Source organism: Marmota monax, unplaced genomic scaffold (genome assembly GCF_021218885.2).
Source record: "Marmota monax isolate L192 unplaced genomic scaffold, Marmota_monax_Labrador192_F-V1.1 WCK01_AAM20220418_F8-fsc00064, whole genome shotgun sequence".
In the NCBI taxonomy this organism is placed as follows: domain Eukaryota; kingdom Metazoa; phylum Chordata; class Mammalia; order Rodentia; family Sciuridae; genus Marmota; species Marmota monax.
The window spans coordinates 10,733,857-10,750,271 of NW_026694542.1; the positions used below are offsets into that span (position 1 = coordinate 10,733,857).

Sequence of the window (16,415 nt, forward strand, 5' to 3'; positions counted from 1 at the left end):
GAAATTCAACGTGGCTCTGGGCACATGCTGCCCCTGTGTGGTTGACTTGCAGATGGAACTCTTCAGCCACAGTGGGGGCATTTGTGGCCTGCAGTGGATGAGGCCCCTGGCGAGCCCCTTCCTTCTCTGCAGGTCTGGTCTCTGAAGTCAGGTTGTCCTAAGGGGATCTTGAGAAGGCCCAGCCATGGTATTGGGCCTCTGGGCCAGGCTTGACAGCCCTGGAAACCACTTGTGACCAAGGCACCCCATCCCTGGCTAATCTCAAGCTGGGGAGCTTGGAGCCAGGTCTGGCAGACAGAAGGGCAGAGAGACCCCATTCACACTCTAGCTTGTAACCTACTGGGGATCTATCAAGTACAGAAAGGGGCAGATTTTGTTTCTTTTTAGCAGGATTTGAGGTAGGGAACAGTGCCACCTTTTACCTGCCCTGGTTTCCAGAACCATCCCTATCACTGGTTGCTCCTAGGGCATTAAAGTGGTTGGATGCCCATGGCCACTTCTGAGATATGGATGCCAGGGTTTCAGGCTGGAGTAACAGTTGAAGTAAGCCTCCTCTTAAGTTTACCCAGGGGTTTAGTTTGCAAAAAAGGATCCAGTGCCCCTAACTGCCCAAGGAACTGCAAAGGGAACTATCGCCATCTATCCTAGCTGGTGACTTAATGCTGGGTTCACAAAATCTGACTATTCCAAGAACTCAACAAAATGACAAAGAAAGCACTCAACCACACAGAAATACCTTTTTCAATATTCCGGAGATGGCTCTGCGACCTTAAGAGTCCTTGGAAAGAGAGAGAGCCATTGGAACTCTTTATTCTTATACAAGGAACACACAAGGGGAGGTTCCATGGAACATTCTATCCCCAAAAGGGCAAAGGGGTAGGATTACAAAGGAACAGGTGAGTGTACTCAACCCCTCTGGGTGCTGCCTACTTCTAGGGCCATGCCTTGTTATCCCAGCAAGGGAAAAGCCCAAGAGTCACAAGTCATGGCCCTACCACGCCAGACTACATTGATCTTTCAGATCCCCGTGGTGCATGAGGACTTAAAGGTGCATGAATGTGGAGTGGCTCCCCACAGGGACAAAGCCCTTCTATGTAAATCGTTAATCACAGTCTCTGTGAGATTGATGCGTGGAAGCATATCAAATGGGAAACTGAGGCTTAAAGAGACAGTGACCCATCTGCAGTCACAGAAGAAGTTAGAGAAAGTCAGCCTGGGTTGCAGCTATTGGGGTCCCTTCCCTGCCCTTTGTTGTTTGCCCCCTCCCTTCTCATACTGGCCACTGTGAGGGAACTCGGCTGCTGGGAGTCCCTAGAAGTGGTGGCATTTGGTGCAGAGCTGGACACTGGAGACTGGCAGCTGGACATCTTGGTGAGTGACTGAGGATTCTGGCTTCTTGGAGGAGATGCAGCAATGGAGGGTGTGGGAGTCTGAGGCCCCTTGAAGCAGCTCACAGAAGGACCCTGGGCCAGAAAGCCTAGTTTTGAGGATGTGGGAAGCCTGCTGCTCCACCTGCAAAGAGACTGCAGCATGACCTACAGCGGCTGAAGGGACTTGAAGAGCAGAGGCAGTGCTGGCTGGTGAAAGCTAGGTTCTGAGGAAATCTGGACTGGTGGGAAGAAAGCAGGATTTTCTTGCTTTTTTTCCTAGAGGGAAAAGCAGAGGCTTGGACCTCTAATTCTGCCTTTTTTAAAATTAATTTATTGGCTTTGATCATAAAAAATGTACATGCTTATTAAATAACATTCTAGAGGCCAGAAAAAGAATCTGGGAAAAAAAAAAAGGAAAGTCCCCAACATCTCCCCATGCTTGGAGGAGCCAGGTATTGAAAGAGGGTAATGCAGGGCCCACATCCAGGGAGCTTGCCCTAAGTGACCTGTAGTGCCTCAGAGACACCAACTTCTTGGAACTAGTGTGTTCGTGTGAGCCTAGAGTCAGGAACATGGCCATCCCTGGCAGCACCATGGGCCTCTATCAGAGGTCCTATCTGGAGGCTGTGGGAGACTCTGTCCCTAACTTCTTCTGTGACTACAGATGCGTCACTCATATTAAAAAAAAAAAAAAAGAAAGAAAAAAGACAGGTTCAAGGAAGATCAGGGTGCACTGGCAGGGGTCTGGGGCCAAGACTGCTTTCCTGTCCTGTGCTGTCTGCAGACACCCAGCTCTGGGGTCTTGCACAGTGGCCAAGCTGAGGTGGGGAGTTGGGAGAGGAGGTTAAAAAAAAGGGAAGTGGATCTTGGGGGAGTTGGATGATGCAGACTGGACTCTACAACTCAAGAAATAGGTGATCTTCCATACAAGAAGGGGGTTTGGAAAAGTGAGGGTGCCACCTGGGCTCTGTAGGTCCCGTGCTCTACTAGACCCTAATGGGGTCTGAAATTCACCCCTATTGGTTGAACTATGGTGGCACCTTGCAGGACTGCATCTACCCCAAGAAAGGAACAAGTTATTCTTTGTTGGGCACTTGGTGGGGAGGGTTAATTGGAGATGTGTTGTTGTGGTAGGCAGTCTGTTCTTCCTTGGATTGGATTTATCTGGAATGGTCGGGATAAGGCTGAATCCACCCTCTTAGGACCACCATGGATCCCCTTAGAATGTCAGTAGTGAAAATGGGCCCTGTGGCCATGAAGTCAGAGAGGAAGTTGTATGTAGGGATATAGAAGGTTGCCTGCACTCCACATATGGGTGGTGGCCAATGGCGGTGTACGTCCACATTTAACCCATTTCCATGGCCTGGGTCAGATCTTCCAGGACAAAGCAGAAGTGGGATTCCTGTTGGGCCCTATCCCAAAGTTTCAAAGGATTCCAATGTTCTCCTCTTTCCTTAGCCTTTGCCCACCCCTGCCCTCTTACACCCATCAGTCCCTATACAGGTCCCTCATCTGCGAGTTCCCTCGTCCTAAGCTGAGTTACCGGCCCCACAAATCTAAGGGATAGCTTGGTGAGTAGGGGGCGAAAGGAATGACCCATCAGGTAAGGCTGGAGTAGGGGGGAGGACGCACCTGCGCACTCATCCCTTCAGCTTCCCGAGCACGTGCGCAAAGCAATCTGCCTCCACCTTCTGTTCGCAAAAACGGTCGGAACGCGGATGCTCCGGCTCACGCCCCGCGCTGTTTAGAGCTCTGCGGGGCAAGGGCCCTGCTAAGGTCCGTCGGTCCTTCGGACGGCCTGAGGGGGCTCGCGTGGGCCACAGCCACGAACCTATCGCGGTGCGGAAGGCAGCCCTTTCCCTCGCGGGATGGAGGGCTGGCCCCTAGACACCAGGTGGTGGGGGGAAGTGTGGCACCACCCCCAGCCTCGCCAGGCAGCTCCCCGCGCCCCGCCCTCGACGGCTCCGGAGCTGGCCCAGCCGCGCGGCTGCAGTGACACCCAGCGGCCGTGTGGTGAAGTGCGGGCGCGGCGTCCTCCGCTCCGGGCGCTGGCGCCGGCCTCCCGAGGTTCCCGGTGGTGGTTAGGAGCGGGCACCCCCAGGAGAGGCCGCGCTTTGCAGCGGCTGCCCGCGGGTCACTTCCCCTTCCCCTCCCCCGTTTCCTCCCCTGCACTCGCCGGAGCGCCGGGAGATCCTGCCCTGCTGCAGGAAGGGCGGGGCGGCGCGGGGCGCAGCAGCGGCGCTGGGCTGTGACCCCGAGTGCTTTCACTTCTGGATCCCGCTCCGGTGGTGATGGAGAGTACCTGGCCAGGGGCAGCGGGGGGACACGCAGGCAGGCCAGGTCCAGCGCTCGGAACCCCCGGGATGTCACGCGACCCACGCCTTCCTCGGTTTTCCACGCCCCTGGGTTCCGCCGCGCTGTCCCCCCCCCCCAGCTGCCGCTCCTCCCTCGCAGCCACCGCCCCCGCCGGGGCTGCAGACCCCCGGAGAGGCCCTGAGCAGCGTGGGCGTCAGCAGGAGCGAGCTGTGAAGCCGCAGGCCGGGGGTTAGGCTGCGGGCTGCTGAGACGCCCGAGCTGTTTCTCAGAAGTGCAGCTGCCCCGCCCCTCACACCCCCTCTGCTCCCACCTCGCGTCGCACCCCTTCCCCCTTCGCCCCGCTGTGCTTTCCTCTCCCAGACCCCCAACCCGGGAATCTGCGTCTGGTCCACGGGGAATCAAAAGAATCCTGGAAAGGGTGCTGGACTCTGCAGAGCTTCCTACAATTCCACAGGTGAGGGGACAGGAGCCTGATACCTCTCTGTCCCCCACCCCTAGGCCAGGATTGGAATTTCATAGTACAGTTGAGAAAGTGACCTCTTAAGAAAATCACAGGCCGCCACCACCAGCAACATCGCGGCACCGGTTTCCCAGGTTCTGAGGCTGGTGGGCAGAGAAGGGAGAGGGAACAAATCCTCAGGCGCTTTGGTCTGATTTCTGGAGTTCGCAGGAAGTTCTGGAGCCAGGGAGAGCAATGAGGTTGAGGCTGAGTTTAGAGTCCCACCTGAAAGGTCTTTAAAAGACCTCTGACTACCAGGATGCCCAAAGAGGAAAAGCAAAGTGTTCTGGGCAACCAGAGAGCAGCAAGGCTGAGATTGGAACCCAGTAGCTCAGGTACTCACAGGAGCCTGCAACAGGCTATCTTGCTGGGGACTTCAGAGTGTTGGTGGATTCACTCTGTATTTACCCCTCCCCAGGAGTCTGTGTGGGGAGGCTGAGAATGTAATTCCAGTGGGGGTGGGATTGGAATTGTGCTAGTGGCAGGACAAGCCTGGGGGAGGAGGTGGCACCTACCCCCCTGGTTCCCATCCACCAGCCACCCCAGGGCTGTGGTTTATTTGACTAGGCAGCTCTTCTGGCCCCAGGGGCTGGGGGGCTGAGAAGGGAGGTGAGGTGATGGGAAAGGGCTGTTCTGGGGCTTCCTGCCCCCTCACTCCCAGAGCAGGGGGGCAGGTTACATCACCCACAGGCCCTCTAACCTCCATTCTTTCCACTGCAGTGCTCTCTCCTTGGGTATGTGCATGTTATTCTGGGGGAAGGTCTGTTATTTTGGGGGCAGGGAGACAGCTGCCTACTTCACAGGTCAAGATAGAGTTAAAAACAAAACCACAGCAAACTCAACACCCCATGTCCTTCAGGGACTTTCCATGACACCTTCCTTCCCCTCTGCCCCAAGTCAGGGAGTACCTCCCCAGAGGGCCTCCCCACCCCAGGTGCAGTGGCTTTTGGCTTTTATGCAAACAACTGTCTGACCTGGGAATGCTCCACAGCTAGAACTTCTGGCCTGGGCCATCCACAAACTCCAGAAAGTTCCAAGCTCTGGTCTTTCCAGAGCTCTGGCCTCCACTCTTCCTCAGACCTTGGATTCTAAGAAATAGGGAAAAGGGTAGGGAGCTTGGTCCTTTCCCCTGCCTGTCTTTGGGTGGCAGTTGCCTGCAGGTGGAGGTTTGGCCCTGGCAGCATGAGTGACCTGGGGTGTTGAGGGATGGGGGTGGAGGAGAAGGAGGCTGCAGGTGTGGGGTGGCTTCCCCTGCCAGGCGGCTCACCACCTCCTAAAGCAACAAACTGGTTCCCAAGAATTAGGAAAGAAAACTCTCCTCAGGCTGGAAGGAATCAGGGTCTCTCCCCTGTTCCTTGGCAAAAGGGATCAAGGCCTCCCTGTCTTCCTTTTCTCCCTGAGCCGCTTTTGCCTGGGGAAGGGAGTGGGGCTGGGGAAGTCCACTTACCATTCTCTCTGAGGCTGACAATCAGCAAGGGAGAGGCTGATTTGAATTATTTAATGTTAAAATACAAAGGCAGGCTGCTCTGCCATTCCCCTCTCCCTGTCCTTGGTGTGGAGTGGGGAGGGAAAACCTGCTGGAGTTCCTCAAAGCAGAAGGGAGGGAGATGGTACTGCACGCAGAGCCAGGGCATGCTGCCACCAACCTGGCTTACTGATCCCAAACTCCAGAAGGTCCCAAGCTCCAAAAGGTCATTCTTCTGCCTCTTCTACAGATGAGGGCAAGCGGGGTGGGGATAGTTTAGATGAGGCTGGGCAGAAGGCGGGATCATCTCTCAAACCCTTCTTAAATATTGTCTAAGAGAACAAGACAGGAAGAGAGCCTGATCTTATGCCACTCTCCCAGGAATTTTCTCTCAACACCTTAGGTTTGGTCCTCCAAGTACCTATAGACTTATCATTTTTTGAGACAGGTTCTTCTCACATGTTGCCCAGGCTGATCTGAACTCCTGGGCTCAAGCAATCCTCCTGCTTCAGCCTCCCAGGGAGCTGGGACTTCAGGCATGCACACCATCCCTGGCTTATAGACTGTATTTAATGTGGCTGAGTTTAATGACTGCAAATTGAATTTCCCAATGTGGAAATGTTATGAGATCTAACAGATGAAAAGGCCAGGACTTGGCTAGTGTTAGGAAGACGCTCTGTTGAGGGAGAACAGGAGGGGCATCAAGTAGCACAGAAAGACACTGTGCTTTCAGTGCATTGATCCTGCCAAGTTCAGGGCCCCCAGCCTCCTTGAGTTCCCTTCCCCAGCTAAGGACCAGTAGAACCAGAACTCTACCATGGGGTCTAGTGCCAGAGCAGGACACCAAGTGCAGTTTAGCAAGTCCTCAGGGGAGATGGTTTATTTCCGTTATAATCCCATTCATCTTGATACCTGGACTTTAAGAAATAGCCAGAGGAGGGCTCATGGTATAACTCAGTAGTTAGAGCTTTTGCCTAGCATGTGTGAGACCCTGTGTTTGATCCCCATTAGGGCCAAAAAAAAAAAAAAAAAGGGAAGAGAGAAATAGCCAGAGGGGCTAAATTAAAAAAATATTCCTTGGGGCAGAATGAAACCCTTCCATTTTCTGACAGCAGCACCCACAAATGACAGGCATGCACCAGGATTAATTTTAAACACACCAGAATTTTTTTTTATTTTTTCAGTGTAAAAATTGAACACGGTAAAGAAACATTGACAGCACAGCAGGGCTGTTTCATACGCGATGTTGCACTCATGTTCTGCTGAGATCAGCATGGCTAGCTCAAAGCAGGCTTTGGACAGTCCTTTTTTTAATATTTATTTTTTAGTTTTAGGTGGAAACAATATCTTTATTTTTCATTTTTATGTGGTGCTGAGGATCAAACCCAGTGCCTCATGCATGCTAGGCAAGCACTCTACCACTGAGCCATGACCCCAGCCCCTGTGGACAGTCTTTACAGAGGAGGGGGCACTTTACAGTGCTCCAAATGGTTGGATTCTGGGAAAAACTCCAGAGGAAGGGAAAAAAGCTTCTACTGGGTAGGGGGCATTTCTGAGAAATAAAGATGGGAGGGAGAGGCTGTGAGCACAAGCCAAGTGGAAACTGCTATGCAAGGGCTCCCGGCCGTGCTCCTGGCGGTAAGGCCACTCTGAGCCCCAAACCTCCTGTGTTCCTTCCTCGTCATTCTGCAGACCAGGGTCATGCACAGACCACACGTGTGGTGGCTTTGGCAACCAGACATTTAAAATAAGCTACGGTTTTTCCAGTAGCCAAAATGATCCTTCCCCAAAGCTCATAGACTGAGAACCTGAGCATGCAAAACCACAGTCTGGGTGAAGACATGTCTACTTTTTAAATGACCTGCTAATTCTTTGCAACCCACAGTACTTTGGTTTCTGTGAACCCACAGAAGCTGGCCCACCACGTAGGGCCTTGTCTGCTAACCTGGAAAAGTCCTTTTAAAAATGAGTCATTAGCAATGGGATCAGTCATTTTTAAGGCTGCCCCATTTTCCTAGCATGTTAAAATGTGTGTTCTCAGTCTCTTCAGAAGGGAAAGCAGCAAAACCACACTTAATTCAGAATATGAAACAGGCCCTGTGGATGTATTGCAAGGGCTCGGAAAGAGGCGGCTGGCACTGTGGGGCCACTCTCCAGGCTTCCTGGAGTGGGGTCAATGGAGTTGAAGCTCAAAGACAGTGAGGGAGCAAAGCTATTCTAGTTTCCTGGGTGCATCACCATGAAGCATCCATAGCATGTGGTTAACTGACACTGGTTCCAAGGTTCAGCATAGTCTCTACTCTGATGCACTAGAACAATGTGAAGGAAACTGTTACACATCAGTTACCTTCATTTGCAATGAGATTACTATTATGGCTCTAGTAGGGTCTTGGGATATTTTTCATGTCTTTAAATCCAGACTTAGTACATATAGCAGAAAATTTACAATCATCCAACATAACCCATCCCCACCCCTCTGTCCCAAACAAAATAAAACAAAACAAACAAGTAGAACTAACCCATAGACAAAATTACATCAACCTCACAACACTTCTGAAAGGTAGATATTGTGGTGTCCTTACATTTTTAATTAAAACATTAATTTCCAATTTCAAATAACAACATAATCAATGTCAATGTATAAGATAGTCCATTATTATAATATTCAGAGGGAACTTGCATCAAATTTCTTCAAAGTGCAAAAACCTGTTATTGATAGCACGGCTGGGTACAGACTATCTACAGCTTTTGTTACTTTTTGAGCTCACACAAGTTCTGGAAATAAAACTTCTAGACTCAGAATTCTAAGTCCACAGTCCTTAGAGCCAGGAGTACTCAACCCCCGGTTCATTGTTCCTACTCGGGACCATTCCATCCTGTGACCTTACAAAACAGTCCATTTCCTAGAGTGGTCTAGCCTTTAGTTTCAGGTCTAGACTTTGTCCTCATTTTAGGCACTTAAATCCCAAGTCATTCTGCTCATCCTACTTATGTCTATAGAGATTTCCAGAACTATACTTTCTGTATGAACATAAGAATAGTTTTCAGTTCTTTGAGGGATAAGAGGTATCACTCATAGTGCTTATCTTTTTCTGCTATTGATACTATTTTTTTAGGAGAGAATTTTCACCACTCCCCTTTCTTTTCTTGAGCTCACAAGTCCTCATTCTGAGTCTTTGAGTCCTCAAAGATGTCCAAGCTCTTTCACAAATCTTAAGTGTCCCTGAATTTCCAAAGCTCTACTAGAGATCCATATGCCTTCTCTCAGTAGAGTGCAGCTTAAAGTTAGGCCTTCAGAGAAACATTGTCATGATGGTCTTACTGCCTGCTCTGAGATATGTCTCAGAAATATGCTTGCTTTGTCTATTTTTGTGCTGGGGATGGAACCCAGCACCTTGCTAGGCAAGTGGTCTACCACTGTGCTATATCCCAGGCCAAAAGAACTGCTTTTCCCCTAAAACCTTTAAATCTCATCTTCAACAGAGGGGACAAAGAAGCAGAGGAGGGAAGAGAATAGCCATACAGATGCTACTTGGAAAACAGTTAATAATACGGTGTTTCAATTAGTTAAGATTTTTGTGTTTTCAAACATTTTCCTTTGCAAAAGAAATTTGAGGTCATTTTCTTTCTGGGACCCTGTGAATATAGGCCTAGAAAAATGGTAAGTGCTCCATTTATAAGGTAAGAAATTTTGTCATTGGTAAAGTCAGAAGCTGAGTCAGGAACAGCTCAGAATGGATAGCAAAGCTAAGATTAGCTGGCTTATCAGTGCCACTCAATGACTTCTTGGAAGAGTGACTTAAGGTATCTACAGACGGGTGGATTTATCGGTACTTTTCTCTCCTCTGGTGGTGGTGGCGAAGGGTGATGGGAGAGACACTTCTGTTTAGTTCTCTGCCAGGAGGAAGGGCCTGTGCAACACTTCAAATTGTGTTAGCATTTGGAGATCCGGTTCTGTTCTTTCGATCCTCACCTCAACTCTGCACCTTGGCTGCAAAGGGAGCTTTTTGTTGGTGTGGTTGGTCCCCAGATTGTGGCCTCCTTAATATGGGGTGGGAGCCTACCTACAGGAGACTAGTAGGAAAGGAAGGACAGAGACTAAGCTCATGCTCAGGGCCTCTACTTAAGAAACCCGATGTGCTTCCTGAAACTGCCTCCAGGACTTCACTGCCCAACAGCGGTGGAAGCAATCCTGACCCTTCTCTCCAGGCGTCTCCCCTCAGCCTCACCCCAGTGAGGGTGGTGTTAGTAAAAGGAGTGCTTGTGAAGAAGGAAGTGTTTCCGTGGGTGGTGGTAACCACTGCATACCACTGGTTTCACCTTCAAGACTTAAGAACATGCAGCTTCACATACACATTTTCTCTGGAGTCAATGGGAACCCACTGAGGCTCAGGATGCTACCTTGGAGGTACAGGCTTTGTGTCACCCCACTCAGAAGAATACAAGTCATTCAGTGAGTCCATTAGTCATAGGACAAAGGAGGGTCAGACCTGTAGAGACCCCAGGCTGGTAGAATGGGCCTTAGTTTACCATCTTGAGATGCAAAAGTTGGTCTCTTCAGCAGGACTGAACAGTCATTTGGTGGGAATACTTTCCTTCCTCAGCTTTCTTTCCTACTAGTCCCTGCTTCCCAATTCTCTTCTCTTGTCCCCCAAAGAGTCAACAGGATGTGTGATATTTCAAGCATATAATAAGCAGCTCCTCTTTCACAATGGGTGTATGTGATCTGGCAGAGCTTGGAGCCGAGTGTCTCAGAAATACAGTAATGTACTGAAGACTACACACCAAAATACACCTAGCCCTTTAGCGGAAAGCTCAAACGTATTGGGAATGTTGCCATGGAATTTCATAACCACCCCTTTTTTCCCCCTGAGACAGACGCCATGCTACAAAGAAGGATAAGCCATTTGTGCAGTCTGAGGTGGAACATTTTAATTACTGGCAGCACATAAATGAGTTGAGTTAGAGCCGAATGCAGAAGCCCTTTAGAAATTAAAACGCTAATCTACCAGGAATTCGGAATTCTTGGCTCTGGTAGAAATGTTCATAAAGCTGGCTCTTAATTTGTAAATAGGCTCCATGAAGTTGTCCCTGGAAGCAGAATTTATTTTCCCTAACACAAGTTCTTAAAAAAGAAAAAGAAAAAAAAAGAAAGAAAGAAAGGCTTTGGCAAGAAGCTGCAGGTGCCAATTTGTGTATACACTTTGGGCAAGATCAAAATACTCTCCTGTTTTTTGTTTCTCCTCACCATTTCTTCACATTCACAACTGGGGTGGTTTAAGGAAAAAGTTAATGCACTAACATTTTCATACCCAAGAAATCTGAAACACATTTTCATATACAGACTTTTCTACTTAATACCCATATATTAAGAAGTTTAAAGAATAATTTGTGATTACTGCATAATAATGTATAAATTAAGCTGGAAGGGACCATTGAGAAGATCTAAATCCAACTTATTTTATGGTTGAAAAAACTTTGTTTTAAGAGTTAAATGATTTGTTCAAAGTTACAAACTAATTAGTGGCAAATACAGGGTTTAGTAAACAGGTTTGGTGACCCCTGGTCCACTGCTGGTATTACAAATTATCATAGCACTTCTCTTCGATAGCTGGATGACCAGTAATCACAACAAAGATGACTGATAAATCTGGAGAAGCTATATTAGACTTTCAGGGATTTTCATGGAATACCAGCGGCTCCATTTAAAATGGGGGAAAAGAGAGTCTACACCTGCCTGATCAAGGAGAAACTGTCAATAGAGGTGCCCCGGCTCACCCCATCTCCAAGTTCAGCTCTGAACTAAATAACCAACATGGCGTCCATCACTGACTCCCCTCCTGAGGGGAGGAGGAGGCCAAGCCTTATGTTTTGGATCCTTGTTTTTGTGGTGTGTGGAAAAAAAAATCATTTTCAAGTTTGCTTTGGGTCTGTCCTCTAATGCTCCATGAAGGGAAATGAACTTTTAGGTAGCTGCTGGGTTCTTTTCCCTGTTGGTGCGCTAAACCATTTCACTTCAGACCCTGCTGCACCAATCTTGATCAATGGAAATGGATGCCATCATCCTCAGTGGACAACTTTCTGGAGTTTAAATGATGTTTATATTTAAAACCATCAGTTCTTTTGGTACAGAATTTCTCCAGTAGACAACTGGATTAGCCTAAAGTGGCTTAGCTTTTCACTGGTGACAAGAGGAGAAAGGGAAGAAGCAAAAGTGTCAACAAATGACCATTTGCTTATGTGATAGGAGATGTGTCTGATGCTCTGAGATCAGGGCCTTTAGTTACTGGTAACAGTTCTTTTCCTTACTCTTGGACTATAACTTGAGATGGGGAGATTATATCCTAACCCTTCAGTCTTGTGTTAAGAGCAGAAGGGCAAGGCCAGCTGGTCAGTTCTTCCTCTTCATGGCAAAGGATTAAAAGGCTTTTCAATATATGACTGATATATCTCAGAAAGAATCTATTGCAGCACAATTGAGGGACTGTTCTGACTGGCAACAGACTTCAACGGATGGCCTGTTCTATTGCTGCAAAATATGATGACAAAATACTTCTTTGGCTTTTAAATTCCTTAAAATTCAACTGATGGTAAAACAAAGGTTTCACAAAAGTAAAAAGAAGATTTGCAGACACTGTCTGAATGAAAACAGGGTTTCTCTGACTATCCATGTGAAACATGACCGTACTAAAAATGGTGTGGAAAGGAGTGTGGATCTGAGAGCAACCTGTTAGGGTAGGGTTATCAGTTTTTAAAAATGAGATTGAATCCTTAGTGCAATCTCTGTACTGATGTTCATTTCAACATGGCTCTGTGTTCTCCTCTCGCTATATGAGACGAGAACTCATATCGATCATGGCTTCGATATCCACACATGTTACACTCAAAAGGGTCACGGAAGCCATGGCAACCCATGTGAATGGTGAACATCACATAATCCAGGAAGAGGACGCGGCAATGGTCACACCGAAACACATCCATCACCTCCCCTTCTTTGTTGATCACTTTGATGGAGTCTCTTGGGCAGATGGGAGGGGGCTTGAGGAGTTCATAAGAGCGGGGGACCTCCTTCAGCAGTGGCATCCCACTGCGGGCCCGGGGAAGGACCATGTGATTTTGTTGATAGATGTGATTCTGGCGTTCTTCGTGGTTGCTGTCAGTGTCCGTAGAGTCATGGCCACTATTGTTGGGGGAGAGGCCTCTTTCAGAAGGCAGATTCTTCTCTGGCAGGTGGATGTTCTTCTTTTCCAACTCTTGGGGGGCACCATTTGGCATCTCAGCCCGGGTGAGGGCTATGGGGTACATGCTGCTGATAACTGGAACCATCTCAGAGGTGGGGGCAGGTGGTGTCTGGACTAAGGGGCGCAGGGCTTCAGCCCCAAGATAGCTGATAGCATTGTTGATGGCTTGATCCATCATCCGGGTCTGTATCATCTCATTCTCCTTCTCATACATGTAGCTGGAATTATAATTGACATCAAAACAGTGGCGCTTCTCACCTGGAACAAAGGAAAGGAGGCTTACAAAGGGCATGTAGCCAAGGCAGACAGGGATGACATTATTTTCCAGAGTCCTCAAAAAACGAGAAAAGGTATGTTCAAGAACACCCAGCCCTGGTGGCTTGTTTCCACAGAGAGTGGAAGTCTCAAGGGATGCTGTTTGCCAGTTACACATTTGGACAGTCAAAATAAACTCAGCGAGCAAAGGGAGGAGGCAGAGATGTCACCAGGCAGAGGCTGCATCCTGAGGAATGCCCACTGGAAAGAAAAGGAGGAAAAGAGGGTGAAGACACCATGACAGGCTTAGAGGGGAGAGAGCGACCATTGAGCAGGGGCTTGGCTGCTCAACTTCCATTGTGTGAAGTTGTAAGGTGCCCCCAACTCCCAGACTCTCATTTATCTTATTTTTCTGTTTGTAATGTTAGGGGATTCTCAGTGATCAGCTGCAGTAGCTTTAAAAATATCTACAGAGACAGAGAAAATAGCCCCCAAGACTCCAACTTCCTACTCCCTAATTCACCAGCCACCCACTGGACTCAGATTGAAGTAAAAGAGCTTCAGATGCAGGCAGTCCTACAAAAGCCTTCTTAAGGAGTGAACCACATCTTTCTCTCTTTACTAAAATGTGCTGTTCTTCTTTACTTGAAAGATGTATCCTAGATACACATGGGATCCTTAGGACCTATCTCACACTTAGCTGAAGACATTTATTTGTTGTGGTCACCCTCTCCCACTTCTAATCATGTTAAACTGCTGAGAAATTCTGAAAAATGGAGTGAGTTGCCCGCAGGGCATGTGGGTGTTGTGTGTTAGAAAACAAAGAGAGGCTCTCTGGTCATGGAGAAGGCAGGGACCGTGTGTGTAGCAGAGGAGGATGTGATGGTACAAGTGGCCTGGAGAGGAAAGAGAGAGCATGGAGGATGAGAGGGGGTGGGCTCAGGCCACTTGGCTGACGTTGGGTTCTAGAGAGATTTGCTGAGCCCTCTCCTTCTCTTCTGTACCATTTCTAGGCATGTTGATGTTCCAAAATTTGTCATTACACAGAAAAGGCTTAAGTAATGAAAGAAAGAAAGTAACACCAGAAGAAAACAAAAAGATCAGGAGAAACAGTTTCTTTTCTTAAGGCATTTCCAATGTAGTGGGAGAGAAATGAGACATGTATATATGAAATTGGAGACAAATTACAGGATAAAAAGTTGTGAAAGGGCTGCTTTGCTCTAGGAGACATTTGATTTTATTCTAAACGCCACAGTTAAGGCATTTAAGCACAGGAGTAACATGTCTTCTGTAACAAGGATTAAAAGGCAACATACAGGTGAAGTCAAGACAGTAAGAATTTCCAAAGTACTTCGGGGAGGGAAAGCATTCTTGGAAAATCTGAATTTTGAGAAGGGTCTTGATGAACTGGTAGAATTTAGATTATCTGAGGGATAAGGGAGGACATACTAGTTGGGGGACAGCAGAAATGAAGGCAGGATGGTGGCACTCTTCAGGACACTCTGAGGGAAAAGTGAGAGAGTCTGGCTAAAGATATGGCAAGAAGTGCAAATTAAAGTATCTCTCAAACTGCACTTTCCCCTCACACACTGCACAGAGTAGCATTGACTGTTTGATTCCAACTCCATCAGTTATTATTTACATGGTTTTGTGTGAAATGGACACAGTGATCATAACTACCTTGTTGGGATCACTGGAAAGTGCTGAGAACAGCAACTGGCACACAAAAGACACTTGGTAAATGCCAGGGTTTTAAATATTTTTTTCCTTTTCCTTAAGTTTGAAACAGTTTGTTTTTTCTTTCTTTTTTCTATTATAAAAAATGTAAAGGGCTGGGCACAGTGGCGCATGCCTGTAATCCCAGTGGCTTGGGAGGCTGAGGCAGGAGGATCGGACGGAGTTCAAAGCCAGCCTCAGCAAAGTCGAGGCATAAAGCAACTCAGTGAGACCCTGTCTCTAAATTTAAAAATCCAAAATAGGGCTTGGGATGTGGCTCAGTGGTCAAGTGCCCCTGAGTTCAATCCCTAGTACCCACCCTAAGTAAATAAATAAATAAGTAAAATGTAAAAAAAAAAAAAATTAAAGGGAACTTTATATTACTAACAAATGGAAAACTAGAATCTTTGCTGAAAATAGCAGGTGTAACTGTGAAAAACAAAGACAATGTAAGAGCAATTTATTAAATTTTGATTAGATACTATGAATACTTGGACACTAAGATCCTTTCTCTTGGTTAAAAACCGAGATTGGGTTGGGGTTGTGGCTCAGTGGTAGAGCACTTGCCTTGCACGTGCGGGACCCTGAGTTCGATCCTCAGCATCACATATAAAAAAAAGTGAAATGGAGATATTGTGTTCAACTACAACAACAAAAAAAATAAATATTAAAAAAAAACCAGAGATTACTGGCTCTGTGCATTGGTGCCTGCCTTTAATGCCAGCACCTTGGGAGGCTGAGGCACAAGGATCAAGAGTTCAAAGCCAGCCTCAGCAACTTAGCAAGGCCCTGTCTCTACATAAAAAATTAAAAGGGCTGGGATGTGGCTCAGTGATAAAATACCCCTGGGTTCAATTCTTGGCTTTTTAAAAAAGCCAAAACAAAAAGCAAAAACCCAGAAAGTACCAAGTGAGAGATTAGTATTAAAGACAAATAGGATCTAATTAAATCTAAATATTCTCCTTGGTATAAACAATCTCCTTGGAGATTGAAAGAAATCTAAAAAGAGAATTATTTTCTCAATCAAGGTTTTAAAATGCCCTGTGAGCTTCTTGTCAGTTTACATTGTGTGTGTGTGTATATATATATATATTTTTTTTTTTTTTTTTTGAGAGAGAGAGAGATTTTTTAAATATTTCTTTTTTAGTTTTTGGTGGGAACAACATCTTAATTTTATTTTTATGTGGTGCTGAGGATCTAACCCAGTGCCCCACGCATGCCAGGCTAGCGTGCTACTGCTTGAGCCACATCCCCAGCCCCATATTGTATATTTTGGGAAACATTGAAAAATAACAACAAAACAAAATATGGCGGGACCAAATGACCGGTGTTCTGGTGACCAACCATAGGGTTCTGGGTGACCAACCATAGGGTGTGGATGTGAACAAACAACAAATGGCTGCGTGCCCTTGAGGGAGAGAGGCTACGGTCATTGATAGGGCAATGTGAGAGATGGACCAGAAATTGAAGCCAGAAAGGCCAGCTAAAAGACCTACTCGAACCAAATGGATCTGTCCTGTATCCCCACTACCTTAAGGCCAAGCTGATAATTT

At 47.4% G+C, this 16,415-nt stretch overlaps 1 protein-coding gene and 1 long non-coding RNA gene across 4 annotated transcripts in view; both read right to left on the reverse strand.

Annotated features, from left to right (window-relative positions):
- Window positions 1–733: 733 nt before the first annotated feature.
- Window positions 734–3,277, reverse strand: LOC124076552 (uncharacterized). Its single transcript, XR_006846383.2, has 2 exons — window positions 3,003–3,277; window positions 734–1,512 (listed from the first exon to the last, which is right to left on the reverse strand). It is a non-coding gene; the product is annotated as an uncharacterized LOC124076552 (long non-coding RNA).
- A 3,517-nt stretch (window positions 3,278–6,794) lies between these two features.
- Ikzf3 (IKAROS family zinc finger 3) overlaps window positions 6,795–16,415 on the reverse strand; it is an 89,979-nt gene continuing 80,358 nt past the window's right edge. For all 3 annotated transcript variants that reach the window (XM_046420407.2, XM_046420409.2, XM_046420408.1), the window contains one exon: window positions 6,795–13,149. In XM_046420407.2, coding sequence (XP_046276363.1) covers window positions 12,446–13,149 — 704 coding nt within the window. In that variant the 3' untranslated portion in view covers window positions 6,795–12,445. The remainder of the gene's footprint in view (window positions 13,150–16,415) is intronic.